General features: G+C 36.4%; 1 protein-coding gene and 1 long non-coding RNA gene across 3 annotated transcripts; one reads left to right on the forward strand and one right to left on the reverse strand.

Annotated features, from left to right (window-relative positions):
- Positions 1–4,380: 4,380 nt before the first annotated feature.
- On the forward strand, positions 4,381–5,802 carry LOC140177023 (uncharacterized). The gene is made up of 2 exons (XR_011868480.1): positions 4,381–5,234; positions 5,334–5,802. It is a non-coding gene; the product is annotated as an uncharacterized lncRNA (long non-coding RNA).
- Positions 5,803–6,725: 923 nt separating this feature from the next.
- Positions 6,726–15,170, reverse strand: LOC112727338 (PH, RCC1 and FYVE domains-containing protein 1-like). Of its 2 annotated transcripts, none has more exons than XM_025777042.3 (10): positions 15,016–15,170; positions 14,679–14,741; positions 13,796–13,882; positions 13,604–13,693; positions 13,443–13,529; positions 13,257–13,358; positions 11,028–13,097; positions 10,778–10,924; positions 7,581–8,017; positions 6,726–7,394 (listed from the first exon to the last, which is right to left on the reverse strand). In XM_025777042.3, exons 1-10 carry the CDS (start codon positions 15,028–15,030, stop codon positions 7,262–7,264), a joined length of 3,231 nt encoding a protein of 1,076 aa, XP_025632827.1. In that variant the 5' UTR covers positions 15,031–15,170; the 3' UTR covers positions 6,726–7,261. The 2 variants fall into 2 exon arrangements, with proteins under 2 accessions (XP_025632827.1, XP_029146549.1); XM_029290716.2 differs by having other exon boundaries at positions 14,679–14,755; positions 15,016–15,161.
- Positions 15,171–17,124: the final 1,954 nt, after the last annotated feature.

Below are 17,124 nucleotides of genomic sequence, written 5' to 3' on the forward strand. Positions count from 1 at the left end.
TTTGGCATCACTTTCATATAGTTTTTAGTATATTTTATTTAGTTTTATTAAGTTTTTATAGGTTTTAGTGTTAAATTCACATTTTTGGATTCTACTATGAGTTTTTTTTTATTTTTGGACAATTTCAGATATTTTCTGGCTGAAATTGAGGAGTTGGAGCAGAAGTCTGATTCAAAGACAGAGAAAGCACTGCAAATGCTGTCCAGATCTGACCTACCTGCATTCGGAAGAGCTTTTCTGGAGCTGCAGAATTCCAAATAGAGCGATCTCAATGGATATGAAAAGCTGACTTCCATAGCTTTCCAACAATATATAATAGTCTATACTTTACTTTGGATTAGAAAGTCCAAAACTGGCGTCCAACGCCAGCTTCCTGCCCCCTTCCAGGCATCCAGCACCCAAAGAGCAGAGATCAATGTACAAACGCCCAAAGAGGACCCTCTAGCTGGCGTTCCACACCCAAGAGACCTCATAGCACATGGATCTTATCAAAGCTCAGCTCAAACACTCACCAAGTGGGCCCCAGAAGTGAATTTTAGCACTAAATAGACTATTTTACCCTTACTAGTCATCTGTTTAGTATTTAAGGGATTAAATTTATGTTATTAAAAACTTTTGATCATCATCACGCATACCATACACATTTTACATTGTATTTTACTTCAGTATGAGTTTCTAAACCTCCTAGGTTGAGGAGAGGAGCCCTGCTGAGTCCTATGAATTAATAAAAGTACTATTGTTTCTTCTTCGATCCGTGTTTGATTTATCTCTAAGATGTATATCCGATCTTTATCATGGTGAATAGGATGATCTGAAAAATTAGCTCTGTTCATCACATTAAGATGAACGTGCCTGACAAACACCCGCGTCTACTTGGGTTCGTGTGAATACGTGACTGGAAAGCACGAGTCAACAGCTATGTTTATACATCTCTCAGATGGCTAATCCACGACTTCGTTAGGGACTTCTCGAGACACCAGTTCAACCAATTTCCAGGGAGATTAGGGTCTCCGTGGTATAGGCTAGAATCCTAAGAAGCAGCATCCTCTGATTCAGAAGATTCGACCTTGTCTGTGGCATTTTGAGTAGGATCGCCAAGAGAATGGACTGCTAAGCGCTTCACCCTTCGTCAGATTGGATGACCACGGCCAATGGTATTCAATCTGTAGCAGAGGAGATCAATGACCACGGCCCATGGCGTTGATCACATGCCATAGAAGAAGATCATTCACATGCAAAGAAGACAGTATTACCAGAGTTGATTCAAAAAAGCAAAGCAATTCCAATCCTCAACTCTATCTTTAAAGTATTAGCACCCTATTATAATAATCTCACAAATATTTATCTATCAACCTTTTGATCTGTCTGACTAAGACGTGCAAGATAACCATAGCTTGCTTCAAACCACAATCCTCGTGGGATCGACCCTGACTCGCTCAGGTATTACTTGGACGACCCAATGCACTTGCTGGTACAACAGTACGATGGTGTGGGGATTCATGCTACCAACAAGCATATAGCCAAGATTTTGAACCCAAACATCGATGCCCAGAGCCTCTTTGGACTACTAAATATTTTGTCTCAAGGTGGCTTGTATAACGGATTTTCAATCGGCAATTCTGGACCAGTTGTTCTAAGTTGTCAGGTGATAAAGCACCCCTCGAATATAATGACCCAAGCCGCCCTTGGACAAGAAACACCACAGACACATATTTGGATCTAAACCATTGATGCTCAGAGCTTTGCAACTTAACTTTCTTTTGGGGAGGGTACTTTGCACCTTGAGTCTAGCTATGACTCTAAATGTTTTGTTTTCAAGATTTTGCTTGATACATAAGCACCATAAGCACTTGACTAGGATGCTCTTCAAGCTTATTTTTCTTTCAATTTTCTTAGTCATGGTGCTCAGAGTCTTTGACTTCTCTTTCAACCCATCTTTTCTCTTTTTTTTTCTTGCTTTTCTTCTTTTTCTTTTCAATCCCTTGTGGTTCAAGGATCAACCTCCTTCTCAGTTATGGAGGTTTCATAACAATTCTTTAAATTCTTGGTTCTCAAAAGTCAATATTTTTCTTGTTCAAGGAACTTCACACCTTATGCTCTTAATGCACACATAATCAAAACGTATATACCACCACATGCAATGTAACAAGACAATAATAAAATAAATTCAACTTTTAATCATAAACATCACTTATTTTTCTTTTTAACTACTACTTGAGGATGATACATAAGACACCATTTGAAATTAAAAACATAAACTAAAACAACCTAAAACTAAAGGAAATAGAAACTAAAAGCCATGCATTAACAATAGAACTAGAAAACAGGAAATAGAAAATATCATAAGGAAACAAAAATAGAAATAAGATGAAAAGAACTCAACCACCTCAATCATGTCGGTGGCCATCTCCCTCCTCAGGCTGTGCTCCATAAGGTCCTCTCAGACGCCCTATGTCTTGCCTTACTTGGCGAAGCTCGTGGCGCTAACTCTCTTGCTCAGCCACAATCTGATGGAGGAGGACATCGTGGCTATCTTGAGTGACCCTCATTTGCTCAAGGGATGAGGTCAACTGCTGCCAGTACTCCTGAGGTGGGAAGTAACGCTCTTGAGCACAAAAGGTTGTGGAGGTGCTTGCCGAGCTTCTTCCTCGGCTTGTCCTCCTTTCGAAACCCTTGGGACTCTTGCATATCCCCTTGCATGCTCCATGATCTTCCTTGAGATAGGCCGCTCAATTGGGATAGGAAGGTCATTCTCAATACGGACCCCAGCAGCCTCACAAAGCCTATAGATGAGGTGAGGAAAAGCCAACTTGGCATGTGTGTTGGTATTGGAGGCTATATGATAAATCTGCTGTGGAATGATGTCCTCCACTGCCACCTCTTGTCCTATCATGATGCAATGGATCATGATGGCTCTGTCAGTAGTGCACTCGGAGCGGTTGCTTGTTGGAATGATGGAGCATTAGATGAACTTCAACCATCCTCTAGCAACTGGCTTGAGGTCACTTCGCCTTAGTTGATTCGGGTAGTCATTTGCTCCCACTTTCTATTGTGCACCGGGGAGACAAATATCCGCAAGCACTTTGTCATACCTCCTATCCTTATCCATCCTCTTATCATAGTCTTGCTCCACCGGTGTTGGAGGTGGTATTTGGAGGCTCTCCTTACGCTCATTGGGTCAAAATCAAGGACCTTTTCTCTCACATATGTACGGTAATTCTTGTCGTTCACCTCTCAAGCAAGATCCTTGTATTGCCATAAAATTCTTGGACCTTCAGCTAGTCCACCTCCATGTGTGGATTACAGAGCACTCTCCAACCTCTTCTTTCTATCTCTCTCCGAATTTTTGGATATTCATCTGATTTGAGGTCAAATTTTACCTCCGGAATTACTGTCTTCTTGCGTATGATCTGAAATAAGTATTTTTCGTGTATCTTAGATGAGAACCTTTTTGAGTCAAAGTTTTCGGTTTGAGGAGCCTTTTCCTTCTTCTTACTTGAGGATGATTCAACTCCCTTTGGTTCCATTGATAAAACAAATAGAAAACGAGCGGCACGAGAACACCAAATTTAAAAGTTTGCTCGTTTCCAAACAAAAGAAACTTGAGGAAGGAGAGAGGAAGGCACGGTTGGAAAGAAGAAAAAGTGAGAAATGGAGAGAGGGAGAGGTGAAGTTGTGTATAGAGAAGAAGAAAGGGAAGAAAAGAAAGTAATGTTGGAGGGGTATGATGGAGTAAGGAAAGACGAATAGATATGGGAGAGAGGAGTGAATGTGGAGTTATGGTGGTGGTTATGGGGATTTAAAATTTGATTTTGCGGTTGGTTATGGAGAATGAGAGAAAATCACAGGAAAGGTAAAAGATATGATAGGGGACAAGAGCATGGAAATGATACATGTAGAGAGAATCTTAAAAAAAAAAAGATTTGAATTCAAATTGAGGAGTGAGGTATAGTATGGTCGACGCTAAAAAGATAAATAATTTATTTTTAATAAAAATATATTTTTTTAAAAAGACTTATGCAAACTAGTTTTAAATTAAATAAAAATATTTTATTTGAAAACAAAGTATTTTTTCAGTCAAAAAAGTCAATCTAAACCAACACGTAATCTTTTAGCTTAATATTGTGATTATTTTATATTTAATTTCTTTTTTGTTAGTACAATTAATCAGGTAACATTGTTCAATATCTCTATCACCATTATATATCACCATTATTTGTCTTATTTAAGAGAATAAAAAAACAATAAAAATTTATCTCATTTAATATTTATTAATTATCACAACAATTAATAAATATTAAATAAAATAAATTATGACTATTTTTATTTAATTTTTTTTATTATCAAGTATATTTAATAATGTAAAGAAAAATACTACCAGATGCCGTGCACTACTATCAGCTAGATAAGTAGGACGTAGATATAATGTACTGCAAACATCTTAAGAGAATAAAAAACAAATCTTTAACCAAAACGAAAAGAGGGAGAGAAGAAGGAAATGAGAATTAAAAGGAGACGGTGATGAGTATGTGATAAGTATGAAGAAAAAAATGAAGTGGAATAATCTCCATAAGCTAAGTTTTATTTATTTTTCTTCTTTTCTAGTTTAATTTAAGTTATTATTATTTATTTTGTTATTACACCAGACACATGAGAAGCCTCGTTGGCGGAGAGGAAATCTATGTGTACAGCCGTGAAGTTCTTGCGTTGAACATGGTGGTCGTAGTGATGGGAAGTACAAATAATAATAAAAGAGTGAGTGGGATCCAAGGAGTCGTGAGAGAGTGGCGAAGGAAACGCTTTTTAGAGGTTATGATAAGTTTGAGATGAGTAAGGGAATATGAAAGGTTGAAATGAGGTGTTGAACGGTGGTTTTTGATGGGTTTGGGAATTTTAGTTTGCAGATTTTGAATCGAAATGTGTTAGTTATGTTCTTCCATGCTTTCTTGGCTGTTTTAAGCTTATTCCTTTTTAACTACAAATCAGACATAATAAAAGAATTGTATGAGAAAATTTTCATTTGAAAATTGGATGATGCGGGTAAATTTTTATAGTGGTTTCTGATATTCACGTAATTATTTAATTTGGTCTTCCAAGTTTTAATTTTTTAACAGTGGTCCTCCACATTCAGTTTTAGACACTATAGATTATTTTGGATGCTAACTCAGTTGACGGAATGTTAATGTGACTGCTGGAGGTAACTAATCGCTAGATGATGTGGCAAGATTGTAATGGTATCCAATTTAATCCCTTTTCCATTATAAAATTCTAATTCATCTCTAATTGTCTGAATTGTGTTCCTCTTCTTCTTACTTTTCTTTTTCTTGAATCAGGCAACATTCATGAATTTGAAAAAATTATAGGACAACCACTTTACACATATATTTCATTGCTGGAAAATGTGAGGGTTTTCATTTCATTCGGTTCCCGAAAGGTTGAAAGTTGAAACTCTTCGGCGCGCTTTGTTCACCTTTAATCATGATGTTGTTGTAATTTAGTGGCGAATTAAGATGCTGACTGGAAGAGAAAGCTTGGTTCGTTTGATCGGAAAACGGCGTCGCTTCCTTCCAATCGCCATTCCATTCTCTCCCTAACCCTTCCTCCTAACCAGGCATACCATCCTATAACTTCACTTTTCCATTTCTTTATCTTTCTAATATCAACTATTAATGCCCACCAACTGTTTGAACTTTGAACTCCCAAGACAAGTAGCATCTCACAATTTAACATGTCCTTAAATTCAGTTTGCCTCTGCATTTTTAACTTTATGGTGAATGATGAATTGATTATTTGGTCTGATAATAGCAGTTCTGGAATTCAGTTGGGGAAGGATAATGACTTGAAACGATTTAAGTCTTTAGGGGATAATGAGAATGAGAATGCACTGTCTTCGAGATTGTCCCGTTTGTGGGTCTAAGATCCCTGGAAATAACCGTGAAATAGAATAACCACATAGTACTCCATCATAGGGACTACTATGGTGTCTGGAACTGAATGTGGAGGATCACTATGAGAAAATTAGAACCTCAAAGACTAAATTGAGTAGTTGCGTGAATCTTAAAGACCACTATTGGGATTTACTCTAAGAGGAAAATATTAGACTTGAAAAAATTTGTGCAATTATAATCAACAAAACTTCTTTAAAATAAGGGAAAGTATGAGGATCCAATAAAATATTTGTACAATATGTACAATGGAGGTTTAGGGAGTATTAGAGATATAATCATTAGTGTTACATTTTCCCATCAGCTGAAGCTTTTGGAATGAATGGTATCATGACATGGTATTAGAACTCTAAATTCGAAAGGTCAAGAGTTTGATCCTTGGTAAACCCCAAAATCGGTTTAAGCTTTTGGGAAGATGTTTATTATCCCTAGTACTCAGATGGTTATTCTAGATAGTATGGGAAATGTTCATTTATTATCCTAGTACTCAGATGGTTATTCTAGATAGTATAAGGGATGTTCATTTAGTAACTCAATAACTCATTACAAATAGTCCATTGGATCCCGTTAAGCTCAATTTTAGTCCGATATTAATCTCGTCCTTTTCTTTATGCAGGCAAAATTGGAACATCCTCGTCATTAATAACATATCAATTTGTTTAGGTTTAACACTTTTTAGAGTCTTGCTGTTTTTGGTGAGAAATCTATAACTTTGTTCATTTTAGGAGTAGTTATGTATTCTACTCAAGTGCATATAACAAAAAATTTTAATAGAACGAATTAACAGAAGTTTAACTTTAACAAATATATATAATCAAATTATTTTTAGTCAAAGGTAGTCAAAACATCAATGAAGCAAGAAGCTTGACTGACCATCTATAGAAATGTAACTGAGCTTGTAACATTATCCGTCATTCATGCATTTCTTGCTTCTCTAGACATGTTAAAGGAGTTAAAGTTACACATGTAGAGATGTACAATACCAAAATTAAGAGCTGTCTCATGTGATGGCTCAAAAAGAAAGAAAAAAAAAAAAAAACTTATCAGAGCTCCATAATCTAAAGCAAGTTAACATCAAAATCTTGCTATAACTAAACCTTTTTGTTATTCCTACCATTCTATCCTCTGTTACAGGTCATATCCAGAGTATTGTAATTTTGAACTACTTTTCCTAATACTGATCTATACACTTGGTAAATTGATTATGCTTCTAATCTATATCATTGGGGTGAAAATTCTATGGAAGAACTTCATATGCCCCATTTTTTTGCCCCCAACTACACACCCTAAGAGGAAGGTTATGCCTCAACATGAATTCAACTTCTGGTAGGGCTAATAGATGAGCCAGTAGCTGCATCCTGTACAGATTCTGGACTATATTTCATAAGCACCCTATCTTTGTTTTGGTTCCACCATTCTGCTGCTTGAGTCTCGTCAAATTTGCGCTTACTGCACCGAGAAGAAAAAAAAGAAAACAAGAATAGATGAAATCATATCCTTACAATGCTTTAGTCACATGCAATGCACATCCCCATATTGAGAAGCATGAATTTTCAAAGATTGAATCATTAGTAAATTTCAGATGGAATATGAAATATCATCTGAGAATTTATTGTATTAGCAAGTGACCAGTACCTGAATCTAATTCGTTTAAAAACTTTTCCACCAGAAGGTAATTCTACAAATGTTACATAAACACCACGTTCAAATTGTTCGATGGTCACTATTTCTTCTTGTTTCTCATTCCCGGGTCTGTGAGGATTAGATGATCTTGGCTTATTTGGACTCAACAAAGATGACTCATTGCTTTCTTGAAGAGCATTTCCTCCATTCATAGATGAACCAGCTTCAGCAGCATCAACGGTTTCTTCCATTTTTTGTTCTGGCTGTTTACGAGAGTCATTGTCTGCGCCATGTATATCATTTGCACTTTGTGACTTTGATTCCAACGTTGATGCAAATAAGGATTTGAATTCCATATTTTCTTTAAGAAATGTCTCAGCATGAGTATGCAAGGTTATTAAAGATTCATAGTCAGGAACTGGTGGCAAGTTCTCAGTCACTTCCCTCAACTGAAACCCACAAATAGATAGATAAACAAATAAATAAAAGAAAACAAATGTAGATGTGAGAGTAAAACACTTTTTAAATGACATGCTAGAAATCATAATCACCAATATCAATCATTTTTAAATGACATGCTATTAAAAGTAGATGTGAGAGTAAAACACTTTTGCTAGTGGGTACGTACAAGATTCCATATTTGTAATATCGAGAGTAAATAACTAAATATCCATTTTGGTCTCTAACAAATTCATAGGACAAATTAGTCCATTGGTATTTCAAAGTTCCCACATTTTTTCACCATTTAAAAAGTGGCATGTTAGTCGGTCCCTCCTTATAAAAGTATTGAAAATTTTTAAATGTACTTATTTGTATAGAGGGACTAAAGATTTTTAAGTCTTAAGAAATTGATTTTGATGAGTTTGGAAAACTCTAAATTAATATTTGTGATGACTAAATATTATTAAAATAATTAATTACAAAATTATTAATCTGATTTTCATTTAATATATATTGATTAATAATTTTGTTCCAGGTTTTTAATATTGGGCTGAAAATGAAATTCTGGTGCAAGCCCAATATGCCTATGAACACTCAGCCTTGATATTAATCTAATTGTGATCATAGTGGCTGAAACAATGTTGTGTTTTATTTGGGCCAAATTGAAGCTATTATTGCTACAAGCCCAAATTAATTTTGATGCTATAAGAACCAATGCTTGATCCAATATCCATCAGAAAGCAAATGTTATCATTTGCCTCGTGCTTTCCCACAGATCCCATTTCTTTACTTTGGATGGATTTCAAATTTAATTTGCTAGCATTGAAAACATAAATGTGAGAGAGAGAAATTGATTTGATGGGTTCAGTAACTCTACACGCTACCTTATACAAGGGAAGTTGGACTTTAATTTCACTTTATCATTATCCATTAGCTAATGTTCAAATTTCTCTCTCCTCTTTCTCATCTTTGCTTCTCTTCTTCGGTTATTACACAGGAAACCATGAAAGCAAAACTTAGCTACCAAATTGAAGAAAGGGCAAGCTACAAGACCATCACAATGATGGCAAGAAAACATAACAAAATAAAAGTGTTATGGCTGAGATTTTCACCAAATATGGTTAGATTTGGTGAAGTAATCTCGAGCTCTTCATGCTCAAAAAGAAGGAAGAAGATTCAGCCAGCAAGGAAGAGACTCTTGGAGGCATGGCTTGTCTTTGATTCTGCTCAACCACCACAGGAAGTAGCTAGAGTGGCGAAGTGATGGTAGAGGCAGAGATTGAAGCAGATGAAGTCATCATCATCATCATGAAGCATCAAGGGCCAGAAATCCATCTTGGAGATCAAGCCAAGGATGGAGAGCTCAGATTGATGAAGAGTGATGACCAAGGAAGGACTAGAGGTAATTGCATTTTGGGTTTTGCATGATTATCTCTTCTCTCTCTGTGTGGCCGAACCAGTTCTGTTTCTTGAAGAAGAAGAAGTTGACTTGGGTTTTGGCTTCAAGTGTGAAGGCTTCTCTCTTCTATAAAAAGGGAGAACAGCCACTGTTTGGAGCAAGGAGTAAGATTTGAGAGTGCAAGGCACAGAAGTCTCAGAGTTACCTAAGCTAGCAGTTTTTCTTCTCCTTCAATGTATTCTGTTTAGTATTTTTCTGTTTAATTTTGTCATGTCTTGAGTCTCATGGAAAAAAGGCAAACAGTGAGGTTTGTATGAAAAAGTCATAGAGCGGAAAAAGGCAGAAAGCGCAAAATTAAAAGAAAAAAGCCATAGATGTCCTTAGAGTTCCTTTGTTCATCTATGTTGTGTTTCATGATTCTGTGGGAATCCCCTTGTAAGTTGGGTTAGCACTTTACAAATTGTAATCAGGAAGATTATAGTGAAATTCCATTATGTTTGTATGGAGACTGGATGTAGGCTGCACTGCACTTAGCAGCTAAACCAGGATATATCTGGGTGTAATTTTCTCTCTTCTCTACTCCAATTCTGTTTCTATTGCTCAGGAGTTCAAAGGCCAGCAAGTGTTACTAAGCTAAAAGGGGGCTAAGATTCAACCCCCCTTCTCTTAGCCACTGAAACCATCATATTTGTCATTTGAAACTTTTGTCGGAGTAAAAATTGGATATTTATTATATTCGAAGATTAAAAACAAAGTTTTTACTTTATACTATTTAATTAACCGACTCAATTAGCTGCCAAAGGTCACCAAATCAAAAGATCCTTCAACATATTTCAATTGTTTGAACTTTGAAAACTTTTATTTCTTTTAATTCACAGAAGTTCCTGTTCAAAATTTAGCTCTTCATAAAGAATAAAGATAACTAACTTAACTGTGTTTGATCAATTAATGTTTTCTTAACTCTTATGGTGTTAGAATAACAAAACGCTTTCATGGACCTCCAAAAATATTTGTCTCATCCAACACATGCACCAAAATCTAGTAATTTATTATTGGACGCATGTTTGATCAATCCCTATTTTGTCTTCTCTTTCTGACTTACTTATCTAAAACCACAATATCAACAAAGGAGAATAATTTTCATTCTTTATCCACAAAGATGAGAAAATCTGAAGATAAAAGAATCGTCATTGAGAGTAAGGGATTTGAGAACTACACACATATTTTCATCAATGGGATTAACAGGTTCATCAATGGGATTTGATTCTTAAACTACACAGACATATTTTCTTGCCAATTGTATGATTTTTCATTTCAATTTTATGCCAATCTTGATAAGTAATGCTTTAACAATGTTCAATAGAGGTACCTGATCTGTCATGCACTGGAGATATTCCTTCAGTATTCTATGCTTAGATGATTCCTCTTTAATCAATGAGGTAGATTCCTCAATCTTTTTCTCAAGTTCCCGAATCTTGATATCTTGCATGTCACTCTTCTGCTTCAAATTTTGATTCTTTATCCAGAAAATAAACATTCATAAGAAATAATTAATCAACAAGACATGTTGATATGAGGATTAAGAACTAAACCTAAAGCATGTTAAGACTAAAATTTACTTGGTTTTTTAATTTAGAGACTTCTTGATTCAAAAGATCATTTGTCTTCTTTAAACTATCAATGAGGCTTCTTGAAAATCCGGGGGAAGTAGAACGTGGTGGACTTGGTCTCCTTGCATACGGTGATGGAGGTCTTAAATTACTTGGTGTAGGTGGAGTTGGAGGTTGACTTGATTGTGTAATGGGAACAGAAGCATTCTGCATGACACTAGATGAACTTGGAAACACATCATCCATTGGAATACGCAAAGGAGCTTGAGCAACTCGGACTGTGGAAGAAAAGTCATGCAAAGTTATATTCTTACCCGTCAATGTCTCAAAGTATTTTACAGGATCGGTGCTGCGAGATGAGAGAATTTTCGCATTCTTTGCCTCTCTTGTATCAAATCTTTCCTTTCTATGAGCACGAGTAACATCCTTATTATAAGTGGAAGAAGCACTGCTAGTCTCATGAACTTTAAGCTTGGAATAACAAGAATCACACACACGATGTGGTTTGCTAGGTGTTGGAGCCAATGCTGCTCTTATTGACTTTTTGGAGCTACAAGGATGGCAATACACCAATCCACAATTATAACAATTATGCCTTTTTCTTGTAAAACCAAATGGTTGCCGGCAACCAGAGCAAAGTGATTGGTCAGCTCCAGAAATCCACTTATGTATGCATACACAAAATGTAAAGCTTGAACCACACGAAACATGCTTTACGTGTCTGTCTCTAAAAGCTTCAACCAAAATTGGTGTGTTATGGTCATCTGTGTCTCCATGTCCCAATCTTCCATTGGCACCTCTGCCCCATGTATATAGTTCACCTTTTGAAGTCACCACAGCAACATGATGTGAACCACATGATATTTCCTCTACAACCTCGCCTACTAAATTATCTTTGACCAGACTTGGTGTTCTTCCATTGGACATTGGATTTCCTAGTTGACCATATTTAGTTTCTCCCATAGTAAAGACCTGACCAGAGGCAGTGAGGGCAACAGTCATAGTGGTCCCACATGCTACCTGATGAAAACTATAGTCACTCAGTGCAGAGACACAAGTTGGTTGAAGATAGGTATCCTTGCTAGCATGGCCAAGACGATATTGGTCGCCATCGCCCCATGTGAAAAGCTTCCTAGATGAAGATGCATTTGTACCACAATGATCAACAACCTCTATAATTGCTGCAGTGTGCCATACTCCACATGCAACTTTGATTGCCCTTTGTCCACACATTAGGCGCACCTCCTTCGGATATGATACACTATCTCGATCTCCATGGCCCAAGACACCGAATTTTCCATCACCAAAGGTAAACAGTTTTCCAATGGAGGTAACCAATGCTGAATGCCATGTGCCACATGCTACAGATACAACGAGAAGTCCATCTAAAGGTCCTCCAATCTTCTTTGGTATCCAATGGCTCACTTCAGTGCCATGCCCAAGAAGTCCTGCATTATGTATGTCATCACCCCAAGTAAATATATCACCATGTGTAGACAGAGCACAAGTATGGTATTCACCACATGCAACAAAACCTACACTAGTAACAGCTAAAGACTCCACGAGTTGCAGTCTCCCACGATTTTTATGAAGCCCATGACCAAGTCTCCCTCCAGAGTCATCTCCCCATGTAAACACCTCTCCTTGCCTTGTAATGAGAGCAATGTGATGTACACCACACCCGATCTGATGGACATCAATAACAATATTAGACTCTAATGACTTAGGAGTTAGCACATTCTTTGTCGAAAGGACCTGACTCCCAAACCCATCGTGTGAGGCTCCATGTGCCCAAATTCTTCCCCATATGAAGACATCTCCGAGAGATTCTATGTCGTCTTGTCCGGACAATACACTACTTGCACAGCCAACACTTGACACACTGATACGAGAAGAACCATCTCCTCCACTTGTCCTCAGTGGCATATTTGAAGCTTCTGGTGCCACATCTGATCCAGCTGAATCCAATGAAGACTCATGAGAAGATGAATCCACAGAAAACCTGCCACGGGCGATGGTTGAAGCAAACTCTAATGCCACTCCAAAAGGACGTTCATTATGAGCAAAGTCAGAACAATCCTGCAAATGAAATTAAGGAAAGATGGTTAATTCATTTCTCCAAAAACTTAAATTTTAGATAACCAATAGAATTATCATATATAAGAAACCAATTAATTAGAGACTAAAGGAATTAATTGGAATTAGAGTATCATTCAAAGAAATTCCATTGAAACTCACATCTGTAAACTCACTTCTAGGGCGCTTACTATTATGTCCAGAAGATATTAATGCGTTAAGGCCCGCAAACCATACCTCCACCTCAGCTTTGTCCTTGCAGATCTAGAAACATGAAATAAGGAAAATCAATATAGTTGAAGTTTTCTGCAAGAAATCAATGTGATGGAAGTTACTATGTTTTCTAACCAAATCAAGTGATCGTTCCCCTTTTTTGTAAATAAGTGAAAATGACAGGTAGTCCTTTTCAGGGCGCAAATATCTTCTAAAGACAGCCTACAAAATTGATATATTTGGGTTAATTGCATCCTAAATAAATATAGTATCCAAATAACAAGCATGTCACATACTGTTCTCTGTCCAGGGACGATGCGTGAAACAGAAGATAACTTTAGACTCTTTTCCTTTCCACGAGAAAGCCAAATCAGCTTTGTTTCATCCTGTCAATGGCATAAAGTATGAACCTTTTATACAAAGATGTGAAATTCAAACTATATGATATGCATGCATGTAAACTTTTCACAAAAAAAAAAGAAACTTACTGCTGAGAGCCTAAATGGAACAACTTTTGGCTTCCCTTTTCGACAATACTTTACTAATTGGCTGCCCTTTTTTAAAATAATTAGTGCCTGCATCAAGATGTAAAATGAAAATTAACTTTTAATACCTAAGGCACCTCATCATTATAATCAATATTGGAAAATATAATACTATCAACAAATTCTTATTGCATAAAAAAAGAACTACTTTATTGATCACTATTTTACTTAATATATTTCCCATTGATAAGCTAAGAAGTGAATCTAATCATTACCCAATCAAAAACTATGTAAGAAAATGGTAAATAACTAAATAGCGTTCCATTTGAATGAAAGATTGTGTTCCCTATACATTTGCTTATTTAGTACCAGTATTCTGCTTGTGTTCCATTATCCACTAATTGTAATATATTGGGCTCCTATTTGGTTGGTCTTAAAGACACAAATACTCAGATATGGAGGTATATAGATATGGTTGGTGAAACAGAAGATAGACATGGCAAGATTGAAACAAACTGTCTCTATATGCATCTCATAAAGAAGAGCATTTGTTTCCCATTTTTTGCATCTGTCTCATCATGTTCCTCATCCCAAACGCAACCTTGATGTTCAGTGAAAAATGTTCAAGAAGTCTACTGCTATAGTGGCCACACAAGCAATCAAATAAATTGTAGGTGGAGTACCATCAATAGTCATACCTTCCAATTCACAAAGATTGCATATGAACAATAAAAAAATCAAAGGAAAGAGCCCTAATATTTTGAGTTATCTTTTCATAATATCTGTTAACTCAATGTATGTTCATATGGACACAAAAGTTGATGATAATTCCTTCAATTAAACAAATATAATCTGCAGAGTCAAATTTTCTAAGATTGGAACTAACTTGCTCAATATCACGGTCATAATTCCCATAACTAGCTGGATCTGCCATTCCATCTGAAAGAAACTGCAAGAGAACAACTGAAGAAAAAACTCAAGCACCATGCTTTCTACTTGGGCCTCTCATCAAAATCACCAAAAATACCTTAACATTGAAATTTTCCCCAAAGAAAGCATTAAATATTTTTATTCTTTTAATTTGTTTTATCTTTTGGGAAAAAGGAAAATGCTTGAAGCTCAAAAATGGATATGCTTGGGGGACAGATTTAGAAACCATAGAATGATCCAGATGAAGATCTTTCATTCAGCACCAAAAAAGATTGAAATTTTGGCAAAAGTACCTCTGAAATTAGCATGAAGAAGGGTGTGATGAATTTCTGAGAATGATTGCAATGAGCAGTTGTGTGTGAGAGAGAGAGAGAGAATGCGAAAGTTACGTAGAAGAGACGGGTTTGAGATATTGGCGCGCTTCTTTAACTAAACACACTATGCTTCACCTTCGTCTTAGTTTTTTTAACATTATTTTCTTAGTTTTTCAAGGCTATATGTCCATCGGTTGCACTAAAGTTTCTTTAGCATTACGTATAAACACAATATTGAATAGGACTAAGTTACGCCGTATATTAAAATTAATAATTAAAATAATTATTAGTATAAAATATATATTAAAATATAAATATATATTAGTAATATATTAAATTACATATATATTTATATATAAATATAATAATAATTAATTTTAATGATTAATTTTAGTGTAAGAATAATATTTTTAGAGAAAAGGACAAATAGGTCCTTAACCTTTTGTTCTGCAGACATTTTTGTCTCTGACCATTGAAAAATACTTTTAAGTCCTTGACCTTCACAAAACTTGGACGGATTAGTCCCTCCGTCCAAATGCCTCCGTCAGGGACTGATCCGTCCAAGTTTTGTGAAGGTCAGGAATTTAAAAGTATTTTTCAATGATCAGGGACGAAAATGTCCGCGGAACAAAAGGTCAGGGACCTATTTGTCATTTTCTCATATTTTTATATTGAATAAGTTATATTATTAAGAGTTCGAATAGTTTAGTATGGATAAATGATCTAATAATTGTAAAGGTTTAGTTATTATGTATTTGATAAGTTTATTATTAGTAAAAAATTTTAAATATTTTTATTTAATAAATATATTAAAAATTTTAATAATTTTTTATATTTTTGATAAAAACTTTTTTTAATTTATAAACTTAATCATGTGTTCTTAGAATACAAGAAAGATAAATTTTAATTATAAAAATTTAAAAATTATAAAAAGAAGCAAAATTTATTTTCTATTTATCAAAATAAAAAATTTAAAAATTTTTACTATAATAACATTAACATCTTTCCGAAATTAAATTCGTATTTTCTTTGTAAGCTACATTAAGATGACTCAAATATGGATTGTTATTATTGACATTGACCAATTAACGTAAAAGTGACATATGACATAATTAATATTTTAATTAAAAAGTTTGATTTGTACTTTATTAGTTTAAATGTTAAGTTAATTCTATTAAATTTTTTATTTTTATCGTATGTAATTTTCTGATTTAATAATATAAAATTAGAAACTAAGGGAGGACCACTAGAAAAATGTCACCATTTTGGAAGGATAGAAATGTGTTTCGGCCCGACCCGGCTGGGTTGTTATCCAATCGGACCCGATTAGCTGATTTGGCAGACCCCGCGACCGGATTGCGACTCGGGATACCTACCTCCTGGCAGTCAGCTGTGTGATAGCTGGGAAAGGAAGCTTTCAGGAAAGGGACCTCTCCTGTGGGACCCGCCCTACTGACAGGGTATATATGGGGAGGGTCCTACCCCTCCCCCGAGGTACGTCATTACCTCCCTTACTCTCACTGCCATCTATATCATTTCTGACTTAAACGTCGGAGTGTCATTGCAGGTGGCTCCCCCTACATCATAGCAACTCGGGAGGTCGTCTGTCCGCATATCCTGCTCACCAGACTCAGATCCAGGCCGATTCCCACCTTCTCACTCAAAGAATGTCTCCGACCCGTCTGGCACACGAAGTCCCGAACATTGGCGCCGTCTATGGGACTGGCCTGAATGGACTTTTTGTTGGGTCCTGTGGAGGCAGACGACAGAGCCGAACCACGCGGAGGAGAAATGGCACCCCGGAGCGGTAGGATAGCCTCTGCGGCTTCCCCGCGAACGTACAAGGTCCCCCCCGCGATGACCCGAGTTACCCTCGCGCTCTCAAGAGAGGCACCCCTTTGAAGGAACAGGCAGCGACAGCGCCAGAATAATACAGGAGTTGCAACATAGGGTGCAGAACTTGGAATGCGAGCTGGCAAGCCGAGAGCCCTACCAACCAGATCCTAGACAAGATCGCTCCCGATCTCCTCAAAGAAGAGGGAGAAGTCCCCGAAGAAGTCGTTCTAGACACACACCGAGCCCCCGATC

This window comes from Arachis hypogaea, chromosome 12, assembly GCF_003086295.3.
Source record: "Arachis hypogaea cultivar Tifrunner chromosome 12, arahy.Tifrunner.gnm2.J5K5, whole genome shotgun sequence".
Taxonomy (NCBI): Eukaryota; Viridiplantae; Streptophyta; class Magnoliopsida; order Fabales; family Fabaceae; genus Arachis; species Arachis hypogaea.

What these genes read in the sequence shown, in the direction of transcription:
- LOC112727338 (XM_025777042.3), bottom strand. An exon ending in TCGTCCCTGGACAGAGAACA is followed by an intron (nt 13,530 to 13,603) that starts GTATGTGACATG and finishes TCAATTTTGTAG; the next exon opens with GCTGTCTTTAGAAGATATTT. An exon ending in TTTAAACGAATTAGATTCAG is followed by an intron (nt 7,395 to 7,580) that starts GTACTGGTCACT and finishes TTCTCGGTGCAG; the next exon opens with TAAGCGCAAATTTGACGAGA.